Source organism: Anomalospiza imberbis, chromosome 3 (assembly GCF_031753505.1).
Source record: "Anomalospiza imberbis isolate Cuckoo-Finch-1a 21T00152 chromosome 3, ASM3175350v1, whole genome shotgun sequence".
NCBI lineage: Eukaryota > Metazoa > Chordata > Aves > Passeriformes > Viduidae > Anomalospiza > Anomalospiza imberbis.
Genome location: NC_089683.1, coordinates 112971720 through 112987699, shown reverse-complemented (window position 1 = coordinate 112987699; position 15980 = coordinate 112971720). Strand labels below are relative to the sequence as shown.

The 15980-nt window shown below is 38.5% G+C and overlaps 1 protein-coding gene across 39 annotated transcripts in view; it reads left to right on the top strand.

Moving 5' to 3' along the window:
- NRXN1 (neurexin 1) overlaps nt 1-15980 on the top strand; it is a 674512-nt gene that overhangs the window by 647764 nt on the left and 10768 nt on the right. For 27 of the 39 annotated variants that reach the window (XM_068186597.1, XM_068186587.1, XM_068186590.1 and 24 more), the window contains one exon: nt 7982-8069. In XM_068186597.1, the coding sequence (XP_068042698.1) occupies nt 7982-8069 (88 nt within the window). The remainder of the gene's footprint in view (nt 1-7981; nt 8070-15980) is intronic. The other 12 variants (XM_068186598.1, XM_068186595.1, XM_068186596.1 and 9 more) reach the window with 1 other exon arrangement.

Sequence of the window (15980 nt, the reverse complement as noted above, 5' to 3'; positions counted from 1 at the left end):
GCTTTGGGCTAGTCGTGCCTGCATCTCCATGTGGCTTGCTCTGGGCTCTGGGTCAGACCAAGCTGAGGGATCAGCCAGCAGTTCCCAAGGGCCCTGAGAGCAGGGAGGGAGCTCCTGTTTCCATCAGCCCCACTGCAGAAGGGAGGGAGAGGGCCAGATGGAGCAAAGGGAGCAGTGAGCACATGGTAGAGAGCTCATTCCCAGCCAGCCATCCCCAATATTTCCAGAAGGAAGGATAGAAGCACTTTTGTCTTTTTACTGTACCTATAGTTCTGAATCAGTCAGAAGCAAGACAGTGCCATACTGGTTGTTTTTTTGGTTTTGTTTTTGTTTTTTTTTGGTGGTTTTTTTTTTTTGTTTTGTTTTTTTTTTTTTTTGAGAAAGGAAATCAAACCCTAGTCTGTTCATCTGGCACTGCAAAAAAAATTAGGTCTTAAACAAAGATATTCATGATGCTGACATGACTCCTCCTGCTCGGGGGTTTATGACATGAGTTGGCCTTGATGGGAAGGGTGTGGAAGATGGACAATTCACTCTTGATTGCAGCCTGCACTGCTTTGAAGCATTAGTCCAACATTCATGGTAAACATCAGTTGTTCCTTGATGCAAATATCAAATTACCTCAAAAAATAAACCTTCTTCTCCCATTCTTGGTACCCTGTCTCTGTGTGGCTGCTGCTTGCTCTGCTTCCAAGAGCCACAGCTAGTTCAGGATCAGCTTGTTTCAAGAAGAGAAGCTCAAAGTAGCCCCCACTGTTAAACAGTGAGTGGTCTTTTAAATATCTCCTTGAAAAGCCTTTAATATGGAAAAGTGGCCAGTGAAAATGTACTAATGGAGATGTGTGCATTTTCATTTGTTACCCACTGGGAGAGAAACACAGAAGAAAAACAGTGGGATAATTTTCTAGGCATCAAATCAAAAAAGTTTCAAAAGGGGTCAAGAAATGTGATTTAAAAAATAAAATTAATATAGAAATTGCTTTTGGTCTACATCTGTGAAACTAACTTAATCCATATGTTGCAGGAGGTAAGGAACATGACCTGATAGGAAAATGTTTGGGTTTTTTTCTTATTTTTTTACTTAGTAACACTTTAATTTTTAAAGATTAGTGCAGAGTGCTGCCTGGCTATCTGTCCAGGTAAAACATTGTACCTTTGTGAGCATGTGGATTTCTCAGCTCTGCTTCTTTACAGATGGGTTGAGTGACTCTAAGACTTTGACCAAAGCAATTAACTTCAAATCCTGAGCTTAAAGGCACACAGTTTTGTGGACATTATTTTACTATAAATCTGTTTCTCAAATATATTCCTGCTATTTGCAGCAATTTTGCCCATGACAATTTAGATGTTTGGGTGGAGGAGGGTGGCTGGAGAAAAAACACAGAAGTTTTTCTGCATGGAATGAATACCATGGGTTTTAAGGTTATTGTGTGGAAAGATAAACTGTCTGTATGTGGAGAGGTGGAGGCTGGAATTGAGGTGACTCTGTTTTGCTGTGTGGAGCAGGTGTGTTCCCATCACTGCTGGGATTTGAGGACAGAGGCGGAAGCTGTCCTGCAGGGCATCTGAGGCATTGTCATGAGGTTTTCACCTACACCTCTCAGTTTAATTTCTGCTACACTCATTTCACTGACTGAAAGGTCTTATTGTATTTGGTTGCTGTATCCTCGAGGTTTTTTTTCTTTTTTTTTTTCCTGTGAGAGGAACTTATTAATCAAGGCTTTTGCTTTCTCCCAGCATCAAACACTGACAATTCAAGAAATAACATGGTAGTATTAATTAGATCAGAGGCAGTTTTGAGGAAGTGTTTCGATTTTCAGTTACTGTATTTTCACATTACAGGGTAATAACATGTCAGCGGTTAGCGAAAGATTTAATAAATATTGTGCATGTGCTTGAAATATTAGCATTTTAATACCCATGTCCAGAAATAACCTTTTTCAGTAGCACAGCGCTGAGAAAGTACTTTTTGGATGTGGGTGGACGAGCAGTAATTGATGCACATGTACTTGTTTGACCTATAGCAGGTTAAATACAACGTTCGAGGCAGTTGTCTAAACAGCAAATCATCTAGAGCTGATATTACTGTTACATCACTATTGCCTCTTTCCCAGCAAACTGCCTCATGCAGTGGCAGGTTATTAACACCAGATGAGGAGTACACCTGAATAATGTGACATATTCGAGTTTCTTTCCACAACTGTCTCAATAACCAGTCACGAAGGTCTGCTTCATACACCGAGAATTAAATTCAAATTATGCAGTCGTGGCTAGAAAATTGTGCAGTTAATCCCGTCCTGAAAAAATGAAATCTGAGTTTTTCCACATGAAGTCTTTTGTGATGTTTCATACCCTGTTGGTTTCTGCCAGCACTCCCATGTATTTAGGTTACTTTATTCCTCCATTTAAAGGGGAAAAAGGGGGGAAAAGGAATATATGCAAGGGATAGTTTTTGGGAAAGTCCCTCTCTGCCTCAGAAGTTAATGTGTCTAGTACAAAAGTACAAAACAACTGCTCTAAGCTCCTTTATGTAGATGTTGCATGAACCATATTTTTCAAGGAAAGTTTGCCACAGCTAATGAAGAAGACAGTAGTGTTTATCTGTCGGGTTTCTAAAACCTTTGTTTATACCATGGCTGTACTATACAGGCTTTTGCTAAATTGAAGCAGACCTTTATGTTTAAAAATCACTTGTAGCTGATTCTGTCTGAACTAAATTGCAATTATTTGAATAAGCTTTGTTTTCAGGAGGAAAAGTGAAGCAAGCAGAGATGATAATTAAGCATTACAGAAAAGGGTAAAAGGAGAATTAGAGGTTTAATTTCCTTGTCTACATCTGAAAGTATGTTTTCAGACAGTCATTTGCTAACAGTCGTTGGATTCTTACCCACTGCTCTTCACATAATCGTGTCTCTTGATATCAACTCCCTTGTACCCTGGCCCTCCCCTCTTGCCACCTCGTCTCCTTTGCTCCCATGACCTCACCAATAATTTTTCACTTCCTTTGTTAGTTCCCCTCCCAGTACAACCATGCTCCATCTTCCCATGCCTTGACCATGCCCTCGATCCTAACCGTGGGTGCTGCCTGCCTGTCCTCATCCCCACACTCACCAGGCAGTTCCAAACACGTGGAGTTTCCTCGGAGAGGCTCTGCAGCCTCGGCAGTGCTCGCCAGGCACCATCTGTTCCCAGCATCTCCTTGGCCAGTCACAGGCTCCTGCCTGGCTTTCCTGTGCCTGCTTTCCTCCTGACCTTCCTTCCTGCTCTATGGGAGCATAATTTTGGGAAATGTGCTAGATCAGAGCCTGTGTAACTGCCAGCGCCTCTCAATAGCATCCTCACCTGACCCTTCTCATCCTCTGCTCCCTCTCCCACTCATCTGTTGTCCAAAATCAAACTCGAAGCTCCTCAGGGCTTTGTCATTGCCTTCTAGCTGCCTTTAGAACCAGGCACAACAGCACTGGTCTCTGCTATCATTCAGCACCAGAGCTGTACAAATAAATAAGTGTAATTCTGACTTACGCAGTTGAAGTTCTCATCTAAAATAATTTAAAGAGTAGTCATAAGGGGTTGTGCTGGTTATAATTCATATAATAATTTAGGACTGCTACTTTTTAGCTATTGTGTAATTTGGATTTGCTTGCAGTTCTCATTGGATAAAGAATATTATTGAACAAGAAAGGAATAAACTATATTCAGAGTAGCTGTAGGGTGCTATGATTTAAAGGAGAGCTGGTGCCATACTACAGCAGAAAATATGCAGGATCCATTATACTGCTAATGAATGCACATTAATGAATGCTCAGATTGGTGATTTAATTTTTAGGTCATATTTCTCTCATACCCTCAGGTATAGTAGACTTCATACATAAAAAATGGAGTGAGTTGGTGTGTATTTAATCTCAGTCATGCAAAAAAATGAATAATAATAAAAAATTACTTTCTTGTATTGTTTATTCATTTGCAATTATTTCTTTTAATGACATAGCATTCAAAGAGCAGTACTAGAAGGGCACAGCCATATTTTCTGGTACTAGTTTTCAACCAGTGACAGTAACCTTTGAGGCAGCTTGATATTTATCCATAGCTACAGACTGTCACTGCATTTAAGCCATGACGACAGCATCATTTTTTCATCTGGCCAGGAGCTTTCTTGAAATAGTCACCATTTCCTTCCTCTGGCAAGGTGGCCTGTTGGCGATATTTTAAACCGTCTCTTGGCTGAAAGACAAATCCCAATTTCTTTATTTTTGCAAGCAGACATAGCTGATGTAAGCAAGAGCTATTCCTGCAGGGGCCACACCCCTGAATAGATGTCAGAACCAACATTCTGCAATGACTTCTGGTTTTACTAAATGTGGGATTTTTTTTTTGGCTCCATTTTTTTATTGCCATGTTAATTGTAAGCTTTTTTTGATATGTGTACTGATGTCCAACTTTTTGAGAATCCACATTTTACAGTGGACTGCATTTCAAATTGTACCGTCATAGCTGCAAATTGAATCTGAAAAATCTCTGAAAATACACAAAGAAAAGAAGAAGCAATTAAAAGAAATTCTGCCTGACCTTTTACACTGTACACCTGCTATTTTATTTTTTTTCCCAATTTCTTACAACTGGAGTATCACCTCTTAAATGAATTTGAACAACTCACCCAAGACACATTCTAATCCGATCGTGTATGATGATGGTACCAGTTGGATGTTATCCTATTAGGCACTCACTGAAATAAGGGATTTTCCACTGACTTTTAAATCCTTGATTAATGAGAATGCTTGAAGCAGTGTCCTGTAAATTAGCCATAGTGCTAGCAACAACGACAATTCACTTAGAACTGATTTGTTTTAAATCTTCCCATCCAAATTAAAAAGCATGAGGAAAAGATAATGTCAAGTAAGTAAAACACATTGCTCTATCTTGCATTATTGATTTGCACCCCATGGCTGTCTGACACCCTCAGGTCTAAATTCTGCTCTCTCTTCAGGTAAATTCGCATCAGTCTGAGCACTTCTGGAGAAAGAACTCCAGAAAGTAACTGGCCCACAGCATTTAATTTATGTGTTCTCTATATTCTCTAGTGTTTTAGCTAATTCTGAATCCTTTTTTGAGTTCTGTCCGGCAGACCAGTAGCTTTCATTTGTAGTTTGGTCACTGCTATCTCACCTGCCTTTCACAGTTCCTTTGCCCTTTTCTCTGAAAATATGTATGAGTAGCAGCAAGGGGCTATTTGGATTTGGGGAAAGGGGTGAATAGGGGCAGGTTGTGACACGTCTTTTAAACGGTACTTTAACTCAAATTCTTCTTCAGATATTTTTTTGAAGAAAAACACTTTTCACATCATCTTATCACTTTGCTTCTTATTCAACTACTTATACTTGATTATTGCTTGCAAGAAAATGAGTTTTATACCAAGTATTGACTTTGAAACACACATTACTTCCTTTAATATGCTGAGACATTAATGAGGTCTTTCTCGACATTCTGTATTCACATTTATGTAAAGTATTATTCATTTCTGTACCCATAATATTCATGCATTTTTATCCTTCAAGAACAACCCTTTCTTCTTGTAGAAGTATGAATACTCTTTCTATAGATTGGAATTAGTGTCACTTTATGAAGACAGTTTTGACACTCTTATAAGTAGCTGAGCAAAGTATCTCTCAGACATGAAAATACTTAAAGTGCATTATTTTTGGTGATTTTGAATTACCAGAACTTTGAACGTACCACAAATTCCAGTTAGACCAGCAGGTCTGAGACCACTTCTTGCTGTGACTGCTGGGTGTGCATGTGATCCTCTCAGTTTAATGGTATTTGTGTAGAGCTCCTCAGTGATCCATTGATCAATATTCAGAATTCTGGCTCCAGGTCATAAAAGTATTGTCTTGTCCAGTGCTGTGGGCAAAAGGAAAAATGTGACACTGCTGCTTCACTTACCAAACTGAAACTCTTTGGAAGATGCACGATACTTTATGTACTTATTATTATGTTTTTGTACCTAATGGTTGTGGGGTTTGCAGTACAAAGATATTTTCTTATGGGCAGGCTTTGTCGGTTACTTGGTTATTTTTTCTTTATATTTTTTTTTAAAAAAAGGTAATTTTCCTCAAAGAGGCCAACCTACTGCTTTTCAAGCTTAAATGGTTCTCATCTGGGGTAAAGAAATGGACATTGGAAATTCAAGAGAATGTTTGCAGCTGGCTTTTGTTCCAACTTTGGTTTTCTACATGGTAGAAATGAAGGACAACTAGAAAGCTTTTTGGGGCGTGTTTTTTAAATTTTGCAAATCTGCCAACTAATTTTGGCAGTATTTCAGGTTTACAGTTATTTCCTCTAGCTACAAATTTTCTCAGCTATAAGGAAAGATAATTTTTGTGATTATGGCATCCAGACATAGCTGTTGTCTATAGCCTTTTTGATTACCTTCAGCAAGTTACTTCATTCTGTTATGCCTCAGTCTTTTACCTATAAAATATATTATGATTATTATTATGGGCTTTTCTTTGTTATGCCTCACATATTAATGAATGTATTCCTGTATCACTTTCCTAGTTCAGAGGAGTGCTGAAAGCTTATATTCATTAATATTCTTGAAGCATGACAAAGTAAAGCCTATTACTGTAATATGCTTCGCTTTAAAACTCTGGTTAGAATAATAATGATAAACAACATTGGTTAGCCTTTGGCCCTGCTGCACAGCTATAAAATTTTTACCTCTTCAGATTTAAACTGATGAAGGAAAACTTTCATGCATTTTATGTCCCTCCTCTATACCCATGGAGAGGATAAAGGAAGAAAGTTTTGCATTCACTGAAATGGGTTGTTGGCATATTTATCATACAGGAATCCAAGAATGGCTTTTTGCCTGCTACGTCCCTAGCCTCTTGTTTTAATATGATGTAGTATTTTATTCTCTCCATGTATTTCCTTCGGTGAGGTGAACAGGAATTTGAAATGGACAGTTATGAAATGCCTTGGCCAAAGGAAAAGCATCTTTAGTAACCTCTTTAGTAATTTCTTGAGAAATGACCAGGTGCATGACAGGTTATATTTCCCTCGTATTATTTTCCTGAATTACTGTAGATGTTCTTATTACATTTCTAAATGACTGTTCTCAGAGGTGGCTTGAAAAGATATTCATTTTTTCGTGTTGACTGATTGATTGCCTCAGTGTTTCATTGAATATCTCCTTGTTCTTGCACTGTAAGAAACAGTAGGTAGGAATTCCCCAGTTCTTTTTTGAACTTTTATGGTGTGTTTTACCATACATCCCCTGGTTTGTCTCCTTTGTCTTGATTTATATAATTTCTTTATACAAAAAATTGTCCAAATTCATTTTGGCCCTGGGACCTAATCATAGCACTCACAATACTTCCCTTATTGAAGAAAATACCATAATAATTTCTAGCATATACACATTTATTATTGTTTTCTTTCCTTGACTTTCTTTTCATTAAATAGTTTTCAGCTCAGTGAGAGACATGTTTGCTTCTTTTCCTTTTTTTTTTGACTCTACTTCTGAGAAAGCAAGTGCAGTTAATGGAGTAAACATCACTACATTTATAATAGTTTTAACAGCTGCACTGCAGGCATTTCATTATTTTGACTTGTATTTTAATGCCCTCAGTGTTCTCAGTAATATCATAGTAGAGATATTGGAGATAAAGAGGGAAGACCAGCAGCCTCAATATACATATTCTGTACTATTTTCTGTCCTTATTACAAAAAATAAAAAAATTAAAATGCGTAAGCACCCACACTGGATATCTAACACAATTCTAAATCCTGACAAGTGCAAATTGAAAAGCAAAGTCCCATTAATACAGAGTTGGAGAGTGTCACTGCACCATTACACTTTAAGTCTGGAATGCTCTGGGCCTTGCATAAATTCCAAAAAAAAAAAAAAAAAAAAGAAGACATGCTGGTGAGAAAGTTACAATATTCAAGTACATCTATTTGACTCTTATTTTCTTTGCAGACTACAGATGACATCCTGGTGGCCTCAGCTGAATGTCCTAGCGATGATGAGGACATCGACCCCTGTGAGCCAAGCTCAGGTGGGTTAGGTTAGTCAACTTTTTTTATTACTTTCTTTTCTTTCATATTTGCATGCTCCAGTCCCCCAGAGCCCCAGCTAGCAGGGCAGTCCTTCTGTGCATCGCAGAGAGGTTGAACTGGACCCTTTCTACATGTGGTGGTGCTAGCAGGGGGGAATAGTCAGCTCCAAGACATCAGATGGGAGCACATGTCGTGGTCTGAGCAAAGTTATGGCTTGGCTGAGGACCTGAGGATGGACTAGGAAGGGCATTGTAGGGCCCCTGCAAATGTGTTGTGATAAAAAAGGTGCAGCTTTATTCAGCAGGAAGGTGTTGCTATTGTTTGTGCCTTAAGCATTGCCCTTAATAAGATAAAAGTATCATATTGAAAATGTCGTGCTATGTCATGGAACCATAGAATGGCCTGGGTTGGAAGGGACCTTAAAGATCATCTAGTTCCAATCTCCCTGATGTGGTCAGGGATACCTTTCACTCGATCAGGTTGCTCAAAAATCCATCCAACCTGGCCTTGAACACTTCCAGGGATGAGGCATCCACAGCTTCTCTGGGAAACCTGTGCCAGTGCCTCATCACCTTCACAGGGAAGAATTTTTTCCTAATATCTAATCTAAACCTAGTGTCTTCAGTTTGAATCCATGTCCCCCTGCCCTGTCACTACAGGTCTTATAAAAGGTCCCTCTCCATTTTCATATAGGCTGCCTTCATGCAATGGAAGGTAGAGTTTAATTCATTATTGGTTGTTGTTAGTGGTATGAAATTTTTTATAGACAGATGAAACCTGAAGACATAGAATACAACAGCCTCAAATTTCAAATTTTTAAATTTTTTTTTTGCCAAGACAAGCCTATTCAGAGTGTATGTTTTAGTTGTACCCAGAAATGAGATATTTTGATATTCTGGTATTTTCCATGAAAGAAAAACTTAGTAGTGTTTTGGCCATGTATTTCCTACTCTGCTGAAGAGTGGAGATTTGGTAATAATTCTTCTCTGTGAAATAATGGAAAGGTTTGGGTTGGAAGGGGCCTTCAATTATATCTACTCCCAAAACCCTGCCATGGGCAGGGACATCTTCTACTAGACCTGGTTGCTCAAAACCCCATCCAGCCTGGCCTTGGACGCTTCAGGGGATGGAACATCCACAGCTTCTGTGGGCAATCTGTTTTGAAAGTTCAATTATACTCAATTATGTTTAATTAAATACTACAAACCATCTCTAAAAATCCCAACGTTAATCATTGAAGTGAAAGGGCTGCAAAACTTCCTATCAGTCTGAAAAATTGTGTTACTCTATATCCTTTAAAATAATTCTTAGTCCAGTGAATTATTACTGCTTCTTTGTTGGTTTGGTTTAGGTTTTATATCTCCTATGAGTGAGCAGCTGATGGTACCATGTAGATATATCTCAGTTTTCCTTAGAATTCTCCCCAGAATTCCCTGGATTTCTGTGCTGTTTGGTAGCATGCCCACTGCTAGTTGTCTGAGGTAATTTGGTAATCTTTGCTGCTTGCTACTTCGCTTAATAGTAAAAGAATTAAGATCTATTTTTTGTGCAGTAATATATTTAGCTCGAGTAGAAACCAATTTAGTTTGAGATTAATATATTAATGCAAATAGCAACTGAGAGCCATCTTAGTATGATGCCAAAATCTGGGGCAGGAGAGACGTCTACATAGCCCTAAGGCAAATGAAATTTTTCTTCATATGCAAATGCATGGTTCCTATTTTAAGTCACAGAGCTTGATACCCACATGCAAGAATTATTTACTTAAACTTAAGTAAAGGCAAAGACATTTATGACTTTTCTCAGTGTCTGACAGACCTGCAGGATGGCACTTGAGCTCTTCCAGGAACCAATTTACAGATTTAATGACAATCCTTCAGGATTATTTTCTTTCGCTTTCCAATTAAAGGATTTCAGAGTAATTTTCAAAATTCCATTAAATTGAATGATTGTTTTTAAAACTGAGCAGCAACAGGTACAATCCCAGTTTTGTCCCTCTCAGAGAGATATTTCACTCGCAGAAGTCTCAGACATTATGATCAAGATATTCAGGAATATTTTTTCCCCTGCTCCTTCATTCTCATTTACAAATTCTTGAGTTTAGCAAGACTGTCCTGTCCATGAGTCAGTGCAGTAGCTCATATGGCTCTCAGCTCATTCATGCCAGTTGTTTCCTTGCTGTACTTAAGTCAGGCAGTGCTGTTCAGTAGATAAATTGACATTTAGGAGAGTGTTATTTTATTTTATAAGGCAATTTAAAAACAATTTATTGGTTACGTAGTGCTAAATAATTTTCCAAATCGTCTGGGAATGCAGCTTTGGTATTAAATTTGTATTTTCTCCAGCTTACAGCTCATTGAAAGCCAATGAAATTTCAGAATAATTCTTCTCTGAGGTAGTTTGAGCTCTGGGGCTGCAGTGTTTGGTAGTCCTGAGCTGTGCAGAGTCATTTAGCTGGTGGGTGCAAGAATGGGAGAGGTGAAATGAAACTTTGACAGCTTGTTGTTTCTGCCCAAACTACGGTTCAAGAGAGGGATGTGAATGTTAGTCTTTCAGCAAAAAATTGCCATTAGCTTTACATGCTGGTGCTCAGCTTTCCTGTTTTTTCTTAGCATTCATCACACAGCTACACTTCTCATTTTTGTTTATTTGAGAATAGTTTTACTGTATCATTTCTCAGATTCCAACTGCTGCTGCTTTAAAAAAAAAAAACAAAAAACCAAAAACTGGGGATTGGCACAGAAATTTTGTTCTGCATAATCCCAATTGTCTGGATCATTTTATCTGTCATTCTTCTCATCAAAATGTCATTTGTCCTCCCACTCCCAACTTTTAAAAGCTGTTAATTTGCCTTCATCAGCCTTGTCATTTTATCATACTGGAAAATACCTGAGCCTAAGGGGTTACTGAAAGTTGTAACTTCTGGCATATCAGTCTCTCTGTTTTAGTCTTAGTCACTTAGTGTTATGAATAACCTTTTTCCATGAATACTTAGGTAGGCATTGCTCAATCTCCATAATACTGCAGTCTCCATGTGGATTTGAGCTACTCCTAACAGTAGGCTGGAATTTAAGGAGAGAAGCACAGTGCTGTTGGCAGTGAGAGTCTGATGATTGCTTTTGTTTTCAGTTAGAATTGGAGATACAGAAGGATATGTCCCTCCACTTAAAATATCCCCATGGTTCAGTTCAGCTTTTTCCTCCTTAACCCTTTTCAAAACACAGACTGGCTTCTCCACAGCTACTCCTTAATGTCCTGACTAATGTGGGTGAAACTTATCTATCCTAAAAAGTAATTCTAGGAGGCTGAACATGGGATGCTTAGGGCAGTTTTATGTTTTCACTTCAGAGGCTGTAGTCTGGCATCCTTCAGCAAAGGATCCACATCACGGCAAGAGATGATGTGCTCAGTGCTGTGTGGCCAACACTTTTCTACCAAGAATTCAACCAAGGGATGGCCGAAGCCCCTGCAGTTTTATTAACAGAGCCATAACTCAATATTTCTGTGATGACTGGCCATAATATGCCTATTTCTAATCAGCGTTCTCAGCTCCAAATGAGAGCTTATTCAACAAGCTGTTTGAATATGGTATGCCTATATCTCATAGAAAATACTGCTTATCCAGATTTTACTAATTAGTGAGATTTATGCGTAAAATAGGGGTTTTTTTTCATAGTACAAATATGTTGCAGTTTGTAGTGGCTAACAAGTCCCACTCTGCCACCACCAGCTTTGCTTTCTGTGCACCTGTCTGCTAAATAATAAATGGAAAGATGCAATTTGCCACAAATTTCATATAGGATATAAAAATGTAAACCCGATTAGGAGCTGCTGAGCAGCAATCCCATCATCTTGTCTGGAACATAAAGTCACAAAAATTATAATTGCAGATTTCATTGTGGTATACAAACTGCTAAATGTGCCATAATTGGATGAAGTCATAACAAATTTATTAGCATGCAAAACTTAGTCAACATATTTTTTTTTGCATTATGTTTTGTGTAGTAAGGCAACAAGTATTGCTTTCACAGTCTCGCCACCTTCCCCTAAATACCAATAACAACATGAAGATTGAGGATGAGGATAATAATAATTTTTTAAAATAGCTTATATGTCATCAACTTCATGTTATGGAGAAAATAATAAAACCTCTTCATTTTGTAGACAAATTACAAAAGATTTTAGTGGTAACCTATAAAAAAAAATAAAGAACCTGGGACAATTTACTGATTTTACATGAGGAGTAATAAAACTGCAGGTGGACAAATTGCCATTCTTCACATCAGGACTGCTGTTCCAGCCATTGCTGAGCTCTGTAGAGAGCTCTGATTTCTGCTGAGTTTCAGTGAGCATTTGTGCCACACAGCTTATTTGTTCCAGTTACTCTGGGCTGGTATTTTATTTGTTAGCTATTATCTAACCACTTCTGTAGCTATTGAAAAGTTCCAAAAGGCAGAGAGGTCTGAGCTGGGTCAAATGAAGTGAAATGACTGAGTTTAATGGCAGGGAACTCTCAACCAGGAAAAAAAAGTCTTACAGTTTTAGACAAACACACAAACAGTTCTTTTTCTGCAAATGAATTTTATATCTTTCTCAAATTTGTGACGCAACAGAGGTTTAAGCTCGGAATTAGGCTGAAAACTTCTCCTGAGAGCCCCAGCTGAAATGGGATAAGTAGAGGTTTTGGTAGTCTTAAAGGCAGTATATTCACTGGTCTTGGAAATTAAGGTAGCCTTCAAAGTGAAAGAGGGGTTTTTCTTCAGGTTCAAACAAGGTTCTTTCAACCAGTGGAACTCCACATGTTCCAGCTAAAGAAAATACTCCTTCATCTCTTGATTTGGCAGGTTTTCGCTTCCACTTCCCAGGGCAATGTTTGATTGGTGGCAGATCTTGTCCTTTACCATTCTGTGGGTAAAAAGAATAATCTGGACAGAGTTCAGTCAGGTATAACAGCTGGTAGCACTGGCTGGCTTTCTCAGCCCTAATTCTTAGTTGAGAGAGATAAATGAAATCATTTATTTCCCTATATTATTTAGTAAGAGTGGTTAATAGGATAGATGCTTCTGGACTGATCTTTGAGCATGTTTTTAATTTTTCCCGCATGTTGGCCAGACTAATTGCATTGCAGAAAACTGGTGACAGCCAGAAATCTCCAAAGCACCAGTTCAGCCTAGAGAGTGAACAAGCCACTGCTGAAGATGACTCTTAGAGAGCAGTCACTGCTTTGGGGAAGGCTTAGTCCTGTGAGAAGAGCAGTGTGGGGCTTTACCTGCAAACTTCTTCCTACACATGCATGTCCTCTTCTCTGTGACAACATGCTGGACAGATGAGGTGGCTCAGAACCCTGTACGCTCAGCCACATTGTGATGGTTTAGGTTTGGTCCCAGCATTGATACCTGTTTTTCTAACAGGCAGAGCTGTGAAATACAAATCGTGAGTGTTTTATGCTCGTTACTAGAAGTTTTGCTTTCTTTTCCTGTCACGAATTACTGCACTGTATTCCTGGTGCATCTGGCAGCAAGATAACATTGCAGTAGGAGGTGAAGTGACTCCTGTAATTTATACATCACTGCAAGTGCCCTGTTTAATGCTCTTCATGGAATTCATTGTGCAAGAAGCTGAAACAAAGAAAAATAAAATTACAGTTAGTTCATAGGGTTACTGTGTTCATTATGGCTTGAGACATAAAGGGAATATTTGTGCCTCAGTCCAATTATCCTGTAGTTCTATATGCATTCCCAGTGCCAGAAAGATCACTGGGTTGTCTTGAATTAGACTTTTAAAATGTTTAGCTGTGATACACAGTCATCTCTGAATAAGCTACTGCAGTGTTAAAACTATGCTTTATTTACAAACTTTCCAAGTGTTAACACTTACCATGGCTATGCATAAAAGAACTGAGGAGATTAAGATATAGGTTAATCTTCCTTCAACTGAAGATAAAATACTTTTTAACGTTATTTAATTTTTTCTTTAATAAATCATAAAGCCTTCTCCATAGGAACAGAAAGTAAACGCTGCATTTTCCCAAATTATTTTATTGTTAACTGAACTACTTCTTTGTCAACAGGCTGAGGTCCTAGTGCCTGTCACAGTGAATTACAAATTGGCATTTCTAATTTGAATTTGATCAAAAAGAAGGTTTTTTTTTTTTTCCAAATTATCTAAAAAAGTGAGGATAAAAATCATGATTGATCCATTGTGCCAAGGCCAACCTCTACTCTTGGCCAGCCATGCCATTGAAACTTGGGAATACTGAGCAGAGCTGGAGGTTCCTAGCCAGTCCTCGGGATTTTCATACATTCCTAGCGTCAGACAGAAGAATATAGATGGATATAGGGGATCTGGCTTTTTTTTCCTGCACACAGTGGTTTTCTGGCAGTGCAATACCAGCAGCTCAGCGTGCTCTGTGGTAAGAAATATTGCCATCAGACTGCTGTAAACCACACGAGGCTCTCCCTTAACTCGTGCAAGAGCCTCTCCGCCGGTGCGTAAATGATGGACAGTTTTCCTTGGGTGTGAACTTTGAGGGTGCATTCACATTCCATGCATGTCCCTGCTAAAGCTGGGTCTTCTCACGTCTATAAAATATAGAACATTTAAATAAGAATGGCTGCTGTGGTTTAATCTCAGCTAGCAAACGTTCAGGTGCAAACACTGGGGTTATTATTTGTGTGGAAGCACGAATCTTGATTTCTTGCTCCAGACATACACAGACAACACGAAAAGGCAACTTTTGTGCAGAGAAATTTACTGAGTGGGAGTTGTTAGTCCTGCTGTTACATGTTTGGTGGTTTGGGGTTGGCCATCTCCACAGAACAGACAACAGAGTGGCAACGTTTTGAGTAGTTTCAAGAAATGTACTCTTCATGAACCGTAATTCAAGAAAAATGGGTACATTGCTCCATGTGCCTCAAGGAGAGTCCAAAGAAAGAGGGGTCTGTTATTTTTCTTTCCTGTAAAGATGCAAAAGACAGCTAGTGAGTCAGTTCTGAAGGCATTTACAGACAAAGCTGTGGCAGAGGATGCTGCTGTGGTACCAGGACTGTGTACATAGAGAAGCAAACCAGGCCCTCCATCACTCATTCACAAATCCACTGACTTCAGTGGAATTCCTTAGATTTTTCAGTGCTTGGAAATTCCCTGGATATTTCAGTGAAATGTCTGTGAATATCACATCCTGTAATTCCGTTAACTGGGGACTTACTTTCCTGATTTGCCCTAGAAAAATTTTGCTTGTATATGAGCAGTTTCTTGACCTATTCTTTTTTATATTCTCAAAAAAAGAACCTGTCATACAGAAAAGGTATTGCATAGACCTTAAAAAGTAATTGTCTGTGAATGCAGTTGTTTTGTCAGAAAGGAAAAAAAATGAAATTAGATCTATGTCCACGCTCTCTTCAATGAAGCAGACATGGTTTTCAAGCCTGGTATTCCAGATTTTCAGTAATAAAACACCTTAAGCTCCAGTGGCTGTACATGTATCATTAGTAAATGAAAATAGGTTCTAAATATTTTGTTATTCTTTGTTGTTAGCCACAGAAATAAAGATGTGTGTTTGACAACCTCCACCATGAGAAATTTCCACCATTTTTAAAAAAAGTGTAGATCTTTTTAATCTGGAACGAAAGAATCACTGAAATGGAAAGCAGCCTGTAATACACATTATATTTACTGAAAACAATGAAATAAAGCCAGATGTGGGCTTTCAAAAAACATTTTCCACAGGTGAACTTCATACTCTGGATGAAAAATGCAGAAAAAAAGTAAGATAGTAATTGTAAAATGGAGGTTTTCAGGAATAGGCAAGTAATTTATTGACTTGCCTGAGACTCTTTTTTCTAATTCAATAAGGAATTTTCGAAAGACAGAGGATTTACTTACACAAGGATGAAGTAGAGAGATGATTGAATCTGGAA